The 16,317-nt window shown below is 49.0% G+C and overlaps 1 protein-coding gene across 2 annotated transcripts in view; it reads left to right on the top strand.

Moving 5' to 3' along the window:
• APPL2 (adaptor protein, phosphotyrosine interacting with PH domain and leucine zipper 2) overlaps nucleotides 1-16,317 on the top strand; it is a 697,737-nt gene that overhangs the window by 25,144 nt on the left and 656,276 nt on the right. For both annotated transcript variants that reach the window (XM_069629945.1, XM_069629944.1), the window contains exon 2: nucleotides 151-249. In XM_069629945.1, coding sequence (XP_069486046.1) covers nucleotides 151-249 — 99 coding nt within the window. The remainder of the gene's footprint in view (nucleotides 1-150; nucleotides 250-16,317) is intronic.

Here is a 16,317-nt window from a genome sequence, read left to right as displayed (position 1 = left end):
TGCAGAGGCCTGTAATTTATGGCAACTGCCATAGTCCCTCATCCCAGTCCCTCTCCGGTCCTGTCTCTTGTCCCATTTTGTCTGCATTTCATCAAATATCGGTAGAATCTGTTCTCATTGACTGATGTACAATTATTTTCTCTTTTGCAGACTCGCTCGTTGCTTAGTGTGTTTGAAGAAGATGCAGGAACCCTTACAGACTACACCAATGAGTTGCTGCAAGCCATGCAGCGTGTGTATGGAGCACAGGTAACTTCTGTAGGACAGAAATGTAACCTGCACAAACCATTGTAATATACAGTGACCAAAATTACATATGCTGTCAGAATTGGCTGTGCTGCAGGTGTTTGATCAGTGCGACCTGGGATACTGAGTTGCAAGATGAGGTAGCGACCAATTGGGTCCTGGCGGCCCACATGGCCAGGCTCTAGCTCCAATTCAGGAAGACCAGTTTGGGCAGCCATGCAAACAGAGGCTCTCTAAGGGTATGGCCCCTTCTCAGCACTCGCCCCTTCTCGTTACATGTCCTACTCCTTTGCAACCAAGATGGCACCCATAAATAACTTTACTCCTCACACAGACACCAACAAACCTTGCGTAAACACTGCTGTTCATGGTTCCTGTCTAAAATAACTGTTGATCAACAGTTTAGCAAAAACACAAAACACAAATTGCCAACAGCAGTCATCACTTGCCTAATTAGTTGGACCTCAAGGCCAGCCCAATCTCCCCCGTTCTCCTACACCGACTACTGTACTCTGTCCCCTAACCATGCTGCTGCCCGTCCTAATTCTCTGCTGCCACATGGGGCCTCAGACTACTACCCCACTGCTCCTCCTGCCTCAGCCGCACACTACCATCCTTCTCTAGCCACTCCTCTCCCTCACAGCCCACCCATTCTAAACTCCTCTATCCCGTGTGTCTTCCTTTTCCACTCCTATGGCTATTACTCTGGCTCTCTGGAACCCTAAATCTCTGCAACAAACATGTTCCTATCTGTCAACCTCTGGCGTGGCCATCACTGAAAGCTCAATCTCTACCATGACCCTGTTTCTGGCTGCCCTCCATGTTGACTTTGTCATCTTTTTTCACTGCCCTCGACTTGCTAACGTGGTGGTGGTGTTGGCTAATGGTCAGCAAGGACACAATAAAATCCCCTCTCGCTTTTCTCTCTCCGTATTTAAACTCCTTGCTTCCCAACTTCTTGTTCCGATCCATCTTTCTATCCTTCCCATCTGCCGCCTGCCGGGCACCCTCAGTCTTCTCTGACCTTGACCTGCCACTGAAAGTGCTCCTGGCTAATTTCCAAACTGTCATGGTAGCCCTCAACCTCCCCAACATGGCTGGTCCCAATCAACAACACCTGAACTCCACTCTTGGATCCCTCCCGGGCCAACCTGCGTAACCCAACTACCTGCACCGAAGGAAACTCCTTGATCTCCTCTTTAAATCCTCAACTTCTGCAGGGTCTACTGAACCCAATCTTTGGCCACTCGCCCACTTCTCGATAGTTTTCCTCCAGCCACTTTGCTCTTTTCATTAATTACCAAAAGGACGTTGAAACCTGGGTCCATGGTCCCATTCTGGGCCATGCCAAGTCGCCACTTCAAGCCCTCTTTCCTTCTCTTACTCACTCTATGAACTCCATCAACATGTTGAGCAGCAGACCTATTTCAGTTGAGGAGTCGACTGATCAGTGCAGTCTCTCGGGGACAAAAGCGATTCTCCAATGAAATCCTTAGCCGACGCCCTGCCTTGGGTTTGGGATAGGACACCTATAATGCAGGAGCTCTGGCAATGTCTCTCCTAGAATCAAGCAGCAGATCATGCGTGAGGGGCAAGTCCATGTGCTGAGGCATGGATGAAGCACCCGGTAATGGTGTTGGCACCTTTTTTATTCTAGGAGGACTTGACTGCTGGTATCATTTGGTTGGGAGGTGACATGGGTCTGAAGCACAGTGGTGGAAATTGGGAGCTAGAGCCTATATTGTTATTGTTATTTTGCACTTATATAGCGCCTTATATACCATTGGTATGGTCTGAAGGCGCTGGTAGGTTGAACGCCCTTGGGAACCGAAGTTCAGATCAGTAGAGAGAGTAGGGAGAGTCAAAAGGTGCGTGTGAGCACCGGATATGTGTGCAGCTTGTGCGGTACACGTGTAATAGCTGCTTCTTATCGGTAGGTGTGGTGGTTGAGAGATCAGGAGAATGTGTTCGTTCTGGCAGGATTTATCCGGAACGGATGTGGCTGCGTTAGGCCTGAGGAAAACGCCTGGCTGGGGGTGTGAGACCAGCAGTGTTTACATAGAATGATGTGGAGTAAGTGGTGGATGTTCGTATGAGAACAGTTATACCGAATGGTGTCATAGTATCTCTGTGTTCTAGTTGAGTGGTGATGTAAAGGAGAGAGTAAGCGTGGGGTGGGGTGTGGTGTGATGGGTTATATGCTCTTTCAGTGTGCAAACTTCTAAATGCAACTTTCCCAGAGAGGGAACTGGGCGAACTTCTAAGTACAATTTTCCATACAGAGTCTATTGGGAACACTTCTAAATTCATTTCGTCAGAGAGGGTATTGGCACACTTCAAGTGTAACTCTCGCAGAGGCTATTGGGTACACTTCTAAACGCAATTTTTCATAGAGCGTCTACTGGGCACTCTAACTTCAGTTTTCCAGAGAGGCTATTGGGCAAACTTCTATATGCAACTTTCCAGAGTGTCTATTGGATACACTTCTAAAATCAACTTTCACAGATGCTATTGGTAGCACTTCTAAATGCAGCTTTCACAGAGGATATTGGACTCGTATCTAAATTCAATTTTCTACAGAGAGGCTACTGGGCGCACTATAAAATCAATTTTCCAGCAAGGCTATTGGGAATAGTTCTAAATTCATTTAGAACTATAACCTGGTTTCCTCCTGTGTCATCAATGTAGCAGGTTATGCGGTACTAGCATAAAGTGATTGGAGGTGATGAGTGGCCAATAGGATTGCCTGGTGTAATACATGTGTTCACTAGGGTAGAGAACATGGTCTAATCGGTTTGCCCCTCCGGTACATATTTGCTGCTTAACTGTGCCATCGGGTAGTGAGACGAGCCCAGTGGAAAACTATGAAAATAGGGAAGCCACATAAACAGACAATAGCTGCCCTTTCTTTCAGGTTGAAGCAAGTACGTGGGGCCGACTGAGGTCAAATCTCAGTTTCACAAACCACATGGATAAACATGATGGGTCAGTCTTTACCCTATCACGGAAAATACTACTTAATGAATATTTTCTTCTCTGACAAAGAGGTCAGTTGTTCCAAATAATTTCAGCAACTGGCTGAACTTGAAATTGAAATGTGGCAATTATTCAGAACGATAAGTCTTTAAAACTTACTTTCTAAATATTCAACAAGCTGAAGACCGCATTGATGCTGGTACTGGACCTAAATCGATGCTTACTCCTCTTGACCGCACAGTGCCCCCTGATTACTCAATTATTGAAGGATTTCAATTTTATTTATAAAGCAACCAGAGGTATCGCTGTGTTTGTACAGGAGTGTGAAACCCAGTCAAAAGCAGTAGATAACCGAATACATCATAGGTTTATTTGTTAAATAGGCAGGTTTTTAGGAGTTTTATTAATACCGGGAGTGAATGTTCGTTTCTGATGTGTTCTGGTAGCTTAGGAGCGGCCACGCAGAAGCTGGAGTCCCCTGCTTGCTTAGGTTGGAGTTTGGGGCGAGTAGGGAGCGGCTTGATGAAGAACGGAGAAATTGATTCACTGGTTTTGCAACAATGTGGGGGTTGAGGTAAGAGGGGGCGTTCAGGTGGAGACAGTGGTGGCCAAGGAAGTCAATTTGTGCTTTTAGCAGGAGCCAGTGAACTTCCCTTCTTGCTGCTGAGATGTGGTCGATGAGTTTGAGGCCTAAGGCTTCCCTAAGTGCCTTATTTTTTAGGAGTTGAAGTTCCAGGTTTGAGCGGGCATAATGGGTCAGTGGTTTGTCAGAGGGCAGAAAGGATGTATGAGGCCTTGGCGTGTGAGTCATCACATGCCGCTGTCTATTCGTCAAGGTGTTCCATAAATGTGAGGGCTAGGCTTCATTGAGGCTCTATGTATTGCGTGCAAGGGTGGGTGGAAGCCTGGTAGCTGGGTTGCAAGTCGTTTGACGTGGGAGAGGCAGAAATCTATGACTGAGTGGATGCTCCAGGGCATGGGAAGGATGGACGTGATGGTGGCAGTAGTATTCAGCGTTGGTACCCAATCCAGAGTACGTCCTTTAGAATGAGTTGGGGGAGTGGACAAGTTGGGTGAGGTTTAGGATAAACCTACATACATGTCTACCCATCTTGTGAATTTAGAAACCACAACAATAGCATTCCATGAAAGGAATGGAGAGAGCATAATTCACTGGCCAATTAAAAGCATTGGTACTGAGGTTATGACAAACTATCAAAATGAAAACCAGGTGTTTGAAATTCTGAACACTGCTGGTCATTACCAGAAATTAGAAGGGGATGTTCGTACTCCATCAAATCTGTCATCTTTATAAGGACCACAACACTAATGATCGTCAGTGGATCACTAAAAATGAGTGTCCTGCCCTTTATGCATCACCTAAAATACACACAGATCCCATCGCCCTTCGGGAAGACCAATAGTGGAAGGTTGTGGCTCCTTCTTTGAACCAATAAATACATTTCTAGATTTCTTTTTGAAACCCACCTGGAACCAAACTGAGACATATGTTGGCGATACCACATCTATTATACTGTGATTGAAAATATACCCTTTGACCTAGAAAGAGAAATTTGTCACATTAGACCTTCAGGCTTTGTATACAAATATTCCACAAGCAGATGCCATTCAACGTATTGACGGAAGTACACTTTTACCATTTGACTTATTAATCGAGTAAGAATGGCATTGCAGAATAATTATCAATTCAAAGATGATTACTATTTACCAACCCAGGGCACTGCCACAAGTGTAACATTTGCCCCATGCCTTGCTATCCTATTCATGTATGAAAAGAAATGTATTCTCAATGGACATTGCTCACTGTAAAGACTGGAGGGGGGGGGGGGTATCTGTATTTCTGCCCTCTGTATGATTGGGGCAGGAGAACAGAGTACCCCAGCCCAGGCTTTCAATTGGTAATGTTGGACGAGAAGCCAGGGTTAAGCTCTCAGGAGGTGATGGAGGCTGGTTCTTAAGTACAGTGAGTCCAAAAACCCCCACTTAGGAATGTCCACACAATGTCAGGTGATGACACAGCTTCTTTTATATAAAATAAGGTTCATTCAAATATATACTGTGAGAAACCTGAAGGTTTCTCCCTAGCTAGTCCCCAGGGATCTGTCATCCAGGTGGCCAGGACATGGCCATCGATTTTTGGATCCAGTTCCTGGTGATGGACCAGTAAGGGAGGATCACCTGGATGGGTAATCCATGGGGAGTGGGATACTGACGGGCGAGACGCAGTATCCCTCTTCTTTCAATACCTTTTCCCAATCCTACCACGTAGGATATTCCAAAACACTGCCCCGTCCAACCCCTTTTCCCAACACGAACACAACCGGGGAGAGACGCGGGTCTCTGTGGTACCAACCTTGACTCTAAGCAGAAGAAAGTCAAGCAGTTCATTACAGCTGGGGAGTTGAGTGAAGAGCCGATAAGAAACCGAACTGTGTTGAATGATCAATAGCCAACAACGAAATTGAACTTTGAAAAGCTAAACGGATACTATTGGTGAAAGAGTGGGAAAACCAGCAACAGTGGAGTCCAGCACCACATGGGTGCTCAGGCAGGAAACTCTGGGCGATTACACGATGGTAGAGACTACCATAACTAGAAGCCCTTGGGAAGAGGTGAGAAGAAGTCAGTGGTCATAAAGGGGTCTTGTAAAATCCTCTGTACCGTTGAAAGTCTTTGACAGACAGATGATTGCAAAGCTAAGAGAAATAAGTCCTGCTTGGTGAAATGAGCGTATGAACAGTGTGTTGTAAAAGTTGGCGAGGGTGAACACGGCAGAGGGAAGCTGACAAACTGGGGCGAACCCCAAAGAACTGTTTATAAAGACATTAATATTTGTAAAAGTAAGAAAAGCCACAGTGACCCGAAGGAGGGAGGGCGGCTAACATCTGAAAGGGGTCCGAGCCCGAGATCTGGGGTGGAAAGTTATCACCCAAAGTTCATTGAAAAAGGCACTGTTTAGTCGATTTTGTTGAATACGATTTTGTGAAGGGTCTATGCCCGGAGAAGGGGGGACCCAAGTGTGCAGCAATCACCCAAAGTATACATGGAACCAAACTTTGTGTTTGCGTGTTGGATACATCGGGCCTCTAAGGCAAGAGACTTTTTATTGAAAAGAGACTTAACCATCGAAGAACCTGCAAACTGATACAGAACAGCCAGCTCGTGCTAGGAAAGCTTGAGCGTGTCCTGTGCTCAGGAGATCCACTTTGTCCCGTGCTCAAAACGTGGTAAATGGAGACGCGAGGCAATCGCATCCTGACTTATTGTTTGAACACTTCTTTCTTTATTGAAAACCCTCTCCTACACTCTTTCTGTAATTTAGTTGTAAGATTTTGGCAATAGTTTTTTTTTTTTTTTTTTAGTATAGGCCTTTTACTTTGTCAAGACGCCAAAAGGATTGCCTTATTTTGAATTTGATGGCCGAAGCTTGCAGACCAGCACCCCCACCTTTCTGGACCTCTGGCCTTGCCGCAATACAGCTTTTCACTCCAGGGAGGGCTGGGAACCCCACCGGGGCTTCTTGTGACTGCCGCTGGGCTGGGGGGGAAGTCGACCCACATGGGAGATAGGCGCCCAAAGCCAGGGGCAGTAGCCACAGCTGTCCCAGAGCTTTGGCCAGGTTGTGTTTGAGCTTTTCCCACAGGGGAGGGTCGGGGACTTCGCTGGGCCGCCCCATGACTACCGCTGGGCTGAGGGGGTGGCGGTCGACACACATGCGAGGCAGTTGCCCAAGGCCGGGGGCAGCACCCCCAGCCTTCCTAGAGCTCTGGCCGGGCTGCGTTACAGCTCTTACCTCTGGGGAAGAATGGGCACCCTGCCGTGGAATCGTGGGACTGCCGCTGGACTGGGGGATGGTCGGCCTCACCCAAGGCTGGGGGCAGCGCCCCCAGCCTTCGTAGTGCTCTGGCTGGGCAGCGTTACAGCTTTTACCTGCCAGGGCTTTGGGACAGTTGATCCTTTTTCTTTTCTGCCCAGGTAAGCGCACCCACGCATGCAAGGTAACGTTTTCGTCGGGACAACTGTGGGAACATGGGAAGGTAGGACATGTGGTGTTGCTCATGTGTTTGGATGTTTTTCTGGTGGCAAATGTCTCAAAACAGTTTTTTCCCCCCAACGTTTTGGAATTTGCTGGGCCTTGTGGCTAATACATTCTAGGGCGATTCACACAAGTCAGACCTCATTGAATTACTACGGTGTCTTCTTTTCAGAAATGCACAGGGTTCCCAGTTTTCCTTGGTGGCTGCGACACCCCGGGCCCAAACCTGTGGGTTGTCCACAAGACCAAATAGAGTAAAAATGTGGTCTTCCCAGGCTGTTTGGTGTACCAGTGCTTTAGCCTTTTCCCTCTGTACGCAGATAAGTGCACCCACACCGGTACCGTTTTTGTCGGCACACCTGTGTGAAGGTATGGCACATGTTGTTGCTCGCTTGTTTCGGTGGTTTCCTAGTAACAAAAATGTCAATGTTTTTCCCCCTACATTTTGGACTTTGCCGGGCCTTAGGGGTAATTCATCGTCATGCGATTCAGGCATGTGAAACCTCGTTGGGTTTCCACTGGTGTCTTGTTTTCAGAAATGCACAGGGTTACCGGTTTTACTTGGTGACTGCGACACCCTAGGCCCAAATCTGTGGCTTGTCCACAAGACCGACTAGAGTACCAATGTGGCCTTCTCAGGCCGTTTGGTGTACAAGTGGTTTAGCCTGTTCCCTTTCCGCCTAGGTAGCTGCACCCTCACCTGTGAGGTACTATTTCTATCGGGACACCTGTGGGAATGTGGCAAGCTAGAACATGTGGTGTTTTCACTTGGTTGTGATGGTGTTTTCATACATTTCCTATTACATTTGTGAAACGACCCTTTCATTTCGCAGCTTTATGCACTGTACGCTTTTGTAACCTGCACAAGTCACCTACCCTTCAAAAGGTCTGTCTAGGTTTGTTAAAAAAAAATGTATGCTTCCCATTCCTCACCACATTCGTTTTCGTTATTTTCAATGCTAGTTACGTCTGTTTAGGCCGTCGGCATAAACATGCTGTGTTTCATGGCTTAGTTTTTGGCTCGTGGTATTGCTTGTTTTGCAAAACATTATGAAAAATGTGTGATTTCCTAACTAGAAGAGTCGGGGAATGTAGCGGTGCGTTGCTTTTCTCAATATTCATGGAAGCCATTACCTTCCAAGTACAAACATGTCCAGCACATGCTTTATTCTTCTGTCACTTTTCCAATTTCTTCCCAAACTGGGGGAATTTTAGGTACATAGTTGTTGCCTGACCTACACAAATGAACCCTTCCCAAACTTGGGACGTTGTCGACTTTTCAGAAATGTATGCCTTTCTATCTTCCCATTGAACTCTCCTACCCTCCTCTCACAAAACTGATGGTAACTGTTGCATGTCACCCCTCCTGGGAGCATGGTAGCTCCCAGGATTTGTATAATGGTCACATGGTGGTAACGATGTAACCAAGCTAATAAAAAGGACGAGCCGCTTCCGGCTCGTCAGTCGAACAGGACAGCTGACTCCTGTGTGTGTTTGTTGGCACCATGCTGGTGCCGCGCAGATTGCTGAGGCCCTGTCAGTGTGGCCCGGCATCTAGACCCACTGGATTGGAACTGCCATTGATCATGGCTGTGGTTGCAGCCTCGGCCTGGGTGCCCCCACCAAGGCTGCTGTGTGATGGATGCCCCCAGCTAAGGTATGTGGCTCCTATGCTTCTGATGATCCGGATGCCATAGGATGCCCCCTACGGTCCGCCCTCTGCATGTCTACAGAGCGGGCGTCTGTCTGGTGGCCAGGCGCTCGGTACGGCCTGCCTGAAATCCTATGGGCATCAGTAACCTTATTTATTTTTTTTGTTTTCCCCTCAACCTGTTCTTGGACGATGGCGATTTCAGAACTGCAAAACTTTTTTTCCTAGCTCTTGCAAGAAAAAAAACCACAGGCGTATTTGTATATCATTTTTATTGGCATTTTTCCGAGGAAAAAAACAACAATCTGGTCATTTTTATTATTTACTCACACCCCCTTAAAGCAAACCATGAATACCTATGTGTGGGGGGGGAAAAGGGTGCAAATTTGGCAGTGATATTATTTGTACCAAAAAAGTTACAAAGGATTGAATGCTGACGTAATTGAATGTCCAAAAAAAGGCTCTGCACTGGGAGGGGAAACCCTCAGCAGTTAAGGGGTTAATCCCTCAAACAAAAATGGAGAAATATATTGTTTGCTATGTTAGAAGACATCTGACGCAGTTGCTCGGGCCCTCACTGAGGCTTGAGCCCTCTTACATTTAAAATGGTTGAAAAGCCCTGACGCTGTCCCTGATTGCGGGTCTGGGTACTAGCTGGAGTAGCATTATTCCCAGCCGTTTTCTAGCAGTCGGCCCCTGTCAGGGGCTTGAGGGCAGAGAAGTTCCCACAACGCAGAGGGGGGAAAAAGTGCACAAGAGACAGGAGTGTAAGGAATCCTGCAGAAAAGAAAAGATGCGCAAGTACTGCAGACAGGCAACAAAGGCAGTGACGGGAAGCGTCCGGCAGTACAAGTAAGACGAAAATTTTCAGGTTCCCACTTGAGGTGTACACAGAATGGGGCAGAGTTTCCCACAGGGTCTCGTGAAACTACAGCCTTCTGAGCAGGTTAGGGCCCCACTCTGAATGCTCATGGAAAGGAGTAACAGCAGTGGGTGTCTGTGTCTGGACCCTAAGGCACAAACAAGGAAATGGTACTCGCAAGACTGAAGCCTGTATGGGTCCACCAGGAACTGACAGTGACCACCTCTCCTGAAGCAGGAACCATCAAACCTAACGTGGCACAATACTGAACTGCGACAAACGAAAGGGGCAGAGATTGCCCACTGGAAACCCAGCAGCCAAACTCTGAACAAAGGAATTACACAAGAACCAGTGTGGGCAGGAACAGTAACAGAAATATCCAGGAAAGAATAGGAAGTCAAAGTAAGCAAGGGTCAGGACAAAGACCAGGAAGAAAGAGGAAAAGCAAGAAGAAAAGAATCCAAGGGCAATGGTACGGGAGACAAACTGCAGACTAGAAACTAAGGAATCAAGGAACAGGGGGCGTGGCTAACCGCCATGTAGAGAGGACGCGACTTCGGCATGCTCCGCTAGATGTGCCATTTATAAGCTGTTTTCTATGGCTCTGAAACATTCAACAGACCCTACAAAGCACCACGATTGTTGCGGACGCCTGCGGGAAGCACCAGGAGCATCCATACTCGAGGGTGTAAGCCCAAAAGACTCGCTTTGGCCAGCCGCGTATTACCGCTCGGTGAGGAGCCAAGATGGCGGCTCTCACACACTGAGCCCGGGGAACCCAGCGCCATCCCAACGGACCGCGAGACTACAAACCCGACTACAAACCCGCACAACCGCTCAGGAGAGGAGTAGGAAGAGCGACTGGGAGGCACAGCTGCCAAACGGAGCATCGGCGGCGTTGTATGGGCTACCGAGACACCTGAGCGACCGTGGACGATGGGCCCGACACAGGGCTCCAAACCTCGAAGCCTCACCCGAGGCCACAAAAGAAAGCGCACATTACCGCAACAGCCCTCAGCACCTGTAGCCCACAGTCCTTGAGAACGTCACGCTCTAACAAATCGGCGCTGAAGGAGGCTAGGTCCAAGCAGCGCCAGACCACCAGAGACGCTTTCACGGCCAACGGTCTCCCTGACCCCGAGGCCTCGGACACGGCATCTGTTGGGACGGAAACCGGCCCCACTGTAACGGCGCTTGAACCTAACACCCAACTACTGGAGGCCATTAAGACATTCCAAGCAACAATGGTGAACAAAATGTACGCCGTGGCTACGGATCTGGGCCACCTACGTCAGGATGTCTGCTCCTTGGCTGGCAGGACCGAAGCGCTGGAGACCAAGGTACGTGAAAATACGGAAGCAAAAACCCAACTCCTACACGACGTAGATGGCCATCAGCAGAGAGTCAAGAACTTGGGGGTCAGAGCAGAGGAGGCATAAAGTAGGGCTCGCCGCAACAACATCCGGCTTCTTGGCCTGCCGGAGGGCATTAAAGGTCCAGATCCCAACAACTACGTGGAGAACCTCGTGCTGCTGGAGATTGGTGCAGAAAAGCTGTCGCAGGGCCTCTCCACATAGAGGGCTTATAGGTCACTTGCCAAGAAACCACCACCTGGCGGTCCACCTAGGCCCATGATAGCGAAGGTACTGAACTACAGGGACCGAGAGGTCATTTTGGCGCATTCACGATCAGGTGGCCAGATCAAGAGGGACGCCGCCAAGATTGCGATTTATCCCGTTTACACTTTCCAAGTACAGATGAGCAGAGCTCAGTTCATATATGCGAAAGCCAGATTGAAAGCTGCAGGATTGCTGTACATGCTTCTATACCCTGCAAGACTAAAGGTAATACACAACAACAGGGCCCTCCTGTTCGACACCCCAGAACAAGCATGGGACTGGATGGACGGACAGCAACTACCCGACGTCGAAGACAATAGGCTGAAGCCGCACCGAAATGCCTCCCTAAAGCCGCAGGAGAACTCTTCTTAATATAACTGCGTATCAGCAGAAAGACCTAGCCTATTAATCAGCTGATATGATCCTACTTGCGGAAACCGAAGCAAGTGCTCCCTGAAACCCCCAGGAGTTTCTTTTTCTGGGTAAGTTTACCCGCCCGTAGGGCACCCGAAGACCATGCCTGGTCATCACGGGACAGTCAGTTCGAGGGTCACCTCGCTGGACCAGTTAATGTGAGGGAGAAACGTAGAGTTAGCACCCACGTTGGGAAGTTTGGACGAAGAACACCGAGATTTCAGGATAACTGCACGACAGATACAGGATCTCGACCGAGGAGGAGCAACGGACACCACAGCGCCTATGGCTGAAAAAATAAAGTAATGACGTGGAACGTCAGGGGCATGAACAGCTTTGTGAAACTATGCCGGATACACGCATATTTGCGGCGATGCAAGGTCGGACTTGCTATGCTTCAAGAAACACACCTAACGACGGAAAAACTGAAGGCGCTAGCCAAAACATGGAGAGGAAACCTGATCGGTTCCTCCTACTCCTCTTATGCAAGAGGGGTCCTGATTTGGATCGACCCGAACATCCCATTCAGAGTGGTGAGCACCAGAACAGACGACGAGGGCAGGATGGCACTTGTGCAAGGTACCATGGAAGGGAAGGAACTATGCCTGGTTAGTACTTATGCTCCTAATCATGATGCCACCGCTTTCTTCCACTCCCTGTTTTCGCGACTGAGCCCCTATGTAAATTGCACTATGATTTTGGGGGGGGGGACCATAATTGCACACTTGATCCCCTCAAAGACAGGTCTGATACTAAACACTCCCGCCCACCCCCCCCCCCCAACCCCCCCTCCAGCCAAGATATTATCTAAGTTAATAAGCCAGCTATCACTATGTGATCTGTGGAGGGAACAGGACCCTGAGCGATGAGAATTCTCCTTCTCCCTGCCACACACTGTCCACACTAGGCTGGACTATATTCTAGTCAGTCTGGGGCAGCAAGCCACGTTTAGTGAAGCACAGTATTTGCCAAGGGTGTTGTCAGATCATTCCCCCATATTGACCACCTGGGAAGTATACCCGCCCAGACCCCCGATTCCCACGTGGAGGCTTAGGGCTGAAGCCCTGCTCGATGCAGCCTTTCGCAAAGATCTAAAAGACAGTACCGACGAATGCTGGCAAAACAACCTGGACAGTGTTGAATGCGTCGGTGGCGTATAAGGTAGTCATGAGGGGGGAGATGATAGCCGCGGTGGGGGGTGCACCGAGGTCCATCACTAACTCCCTGGAGGGCGCAGAAGGGGAGTTGAGGGAGCTAGAGAGCAGGACAGATCCGACTCCAGAACATCTACAGGAAATTACCAAACTGAGACGGACCTGCCTGTCACACTGGGAAACCTTGGGGAAACTAAGTTATGCTAAGCACACTGAAAGAACGCACCTGCTCCTTGGCTGGCAGATAAACCTGGTAAACTCTTAGCCTGGCTCTACAAAAAAGAAACCCCCTAGGACCCCCATTCGCCACATACTCGGACCTGACGGCACCACAGCGCACACCCAGGCAGAGATCAACTCCGTCTTTTCCAAGTTCTATCGTGACCTATACTCCAAGACCCTGCCCCCCCACTGACACAGAGATGGAGGACGGCCTGGATAACATAGAGCTACCAAAAATAGATTCACAGATGGCTGAAGCCCTAGACGACCCAATCACCCCCGACGAAGTAAGAGCAATAATGAGATCCTTACCATCTGGGAAAACGCCGGGCATGGATGGCTTACCCGGGGAATTCTATAAAACTTTTGAGGAGACCCTTGCCCCACTGCTAGCACAGGTATACAACGAGGCTTATGAGCACGGTACCCTTCCTGACTCCATGCGAGAAGCCATAATAATCCCCCCTGCTGAAACTGGGAAAAGATGGGACGGACTGTGGGTCATAGAGACCACTGTCTATGTTAAATGTGGATAAGAAAATAATGACTGCACTCCTTGCTAATAGATTACGTAGAGCGATTTCCCCCTGTTGGTTCACCAGGACCAAACTGGCTACGTGCCTGGGCTCTCTATCACTGAAAACTTGCGCAGGTTACACCACATAATATACAGCACCAAGCGAGGGCCTCAGAAATGTGCTGGCCTTCGATTCGGTGAGATGGGAATCGTTATATGCCACCATGGTCAGGATGGGGGATCGGACCCGCCTTCCTGAAATGGACCCAATTGGTCTACACCAATCCCATGGCCAGAGTGCCCACCAATAAGTCCTACTCGGAGAAATGGCCCCTCTACAGAGGCTCACGGCAGGGTTGTCCAGTCCCCTATGCTATACATTATTGCCGCAGAGCCTGTAGCTGCGCATCTCCGGCAGGAGTACAGAGACTGAGGCATCGAACTCGACGGGGAGACACACCTCGTCTCTATGTACGCAGACCACCTGCTGCTGTACCTGCACAACCCAGAGCATCTCCTGCCCTACATTTTAGAGACTTTAGATGATTTCCACAAACACACAGGCATTCAGATCAATAAAGATAAGTCCTGTCTCTATCCCCTCGCCACACTGTACAGAGAGGAGTATAGATCCCTGCCCCCTTTAGACCTTCAATGGCAGGTGACATCATTCAGATACCTGGGTGTTACCATGCACCGTAACCCTAGCATCGAACACATTCTCAACACGGTTAGGGCCAAAGATGCCCTTGCAAAATCTATAGAATTCTGGGGTAAGCTCCCTCTCTCGGTGGCTGGGTGGACGGGTCTCCTCAAAATGGTGGCACTCCCCCGATTACTGCATTGCTTTTCCAACGTCCCCTTCAACATCCCTCGCTCCTTTTTCAGAGACATAAACAAACTCTGCAGGGGGTTCCTTTGGCAGGGAGGTAGGCACAGGGTGGCGCTGGACTTTCTCCATAGAGCATATGAGAGGGGGGGGTTTAAAGGTCCCTGATTTCGAACTTTACTACTTGGCTAGCCAACTAAGGCCTGTGACGCATTGGATAGCAGATGAAACCATTTCTGACACCCGACTCCTCCAACCAGCTCTGCCTCGTCGGTTGCTCCGAGACTTACTATTGGTTGACAAGGGGGCCCTGAGACATTACCCATACCTGGTTAGACTTGGATCCCAGCTCTGGATGCGGGCCTGTAAATCAGTGGGGGCGTCAGACCCGTATTCCCCGCAGATCCCCATTGCGGCAGTCATGGCTAAACTCTCATGGGGACACACAGAAATGCGCACTCAGTGGGAACCCTATGGGGTGGCAGTATTAGGAGACCTCACTTGTGAACAGGAGCTCATGACATTCACTGACCTCAGCGAGTCCACAGGCCTGCCCACAGGCCAGTTTCTGCTCCACAGAGCAGTGACACAGGCCATGAAGGACAGATGGCTGGAGGCCACCGACCAAATCATGGAGAACGATATCATTGAGTCGATGTTGGACGCTGCTGATGGGGGCCACGCAACCTCCAGACTATACAAAGCCCTACTGCAGGGCACCACCAAAAAAGAGCTTAAATGCAGAGAGAGGTGGGAGAGGGAATTGGGCCTTGAATTTGAGGACAAAGCATGGGAGAGAGTAACCCACTAGCATAAGAAAATGTCTAGAAATGCCCGCCTCCAACTCATCCAACTGTACATTACCAACAGAGCCTACCTCACACATGATGCCATATCAAGGTTCAAAGGAGCCACAACCCAGATATGTCCCAAATGCAATGAGCCAAGGGTGGGAATGACCCACATGTTCTGGGGCTGCCCGACGGTCCAGAGGTTCTGGGCCCAGGTGAAGGAGAGGGTTGCAAACGCGGAGATTGAATTGGAAATTCACGAACCAGCAGCCTGTATTCTGGGAAGGTATAAACGAGACAGTAAGAAGAAGCCCCTAAATAATCTCAACTTGATATACATCACAGTGAAAAGCCGCATAGCCATGGGATGGAAAAGCGCCGGAGGCCTAAGCGAGGCCCTTTGGTGGGGTGATCTCAAAAGATGGACTGCCGCTGAGACCGCGGCTTGGGAGACAGCGATTCAGGTACAGAGGCTGGACTCCAGTGATGAACTACTCCGTTGGGTGGCATTGACAGAGCCACTGCTCCACCTTGTGGCTCCAGATAGCACATCGTCAGTATGGACAGTCCCGGCCTAACGCGAGGTCCAGAAGGATAAAACTGATGTACCGGAGGTCTCGGAGGGAGGGGGGTGGGGCGGGAAAGTTGGGAATGTTATGTTGTTTTATCTTGGATTGTGCATATTGCATTGATTTATCTATGATCCTTGTCGGTCACTAATTGTTGGAAAACCAATAAAGATATATTAAAAAAACAAAAAACAAAAAAAAAGGAATCCAGGAACAGAGGACTGAACTATAGACCAGGAACAAGAAAACTAGGACTGAATCTCTGGACTAGGATAACCAGGACTGTAGTGCAGACTGGAAACCAGGAATTTAGGGACCTGTAAATCTGGACTGGAATAACGAGGGCAGGACTGCACAGATATCAAGGAAACTCAGGACTGGAATCTAGGAAGTGAACGTCCGGTAACGGA

The sequence above is a fragment of the Ambystoma mexicanum genome, chromosome 12 (genome assembly GCF_040938575.1).
Source record: "Ambystoma mexicanum isolate Mex_15411 chromosome 12, UKY_AmexF1_1, whole genome shotgun sequence".
Taxonomy (NCBI): Eukaryota; Metazoa; Chordata; class Amphibia; order Caudata; family Ambystomatidae; genus Ambystoma; species Ambystoma mexicanum.
This window is presented reverse-complemented; position numbering and strand designations above follow the sequence as displayed.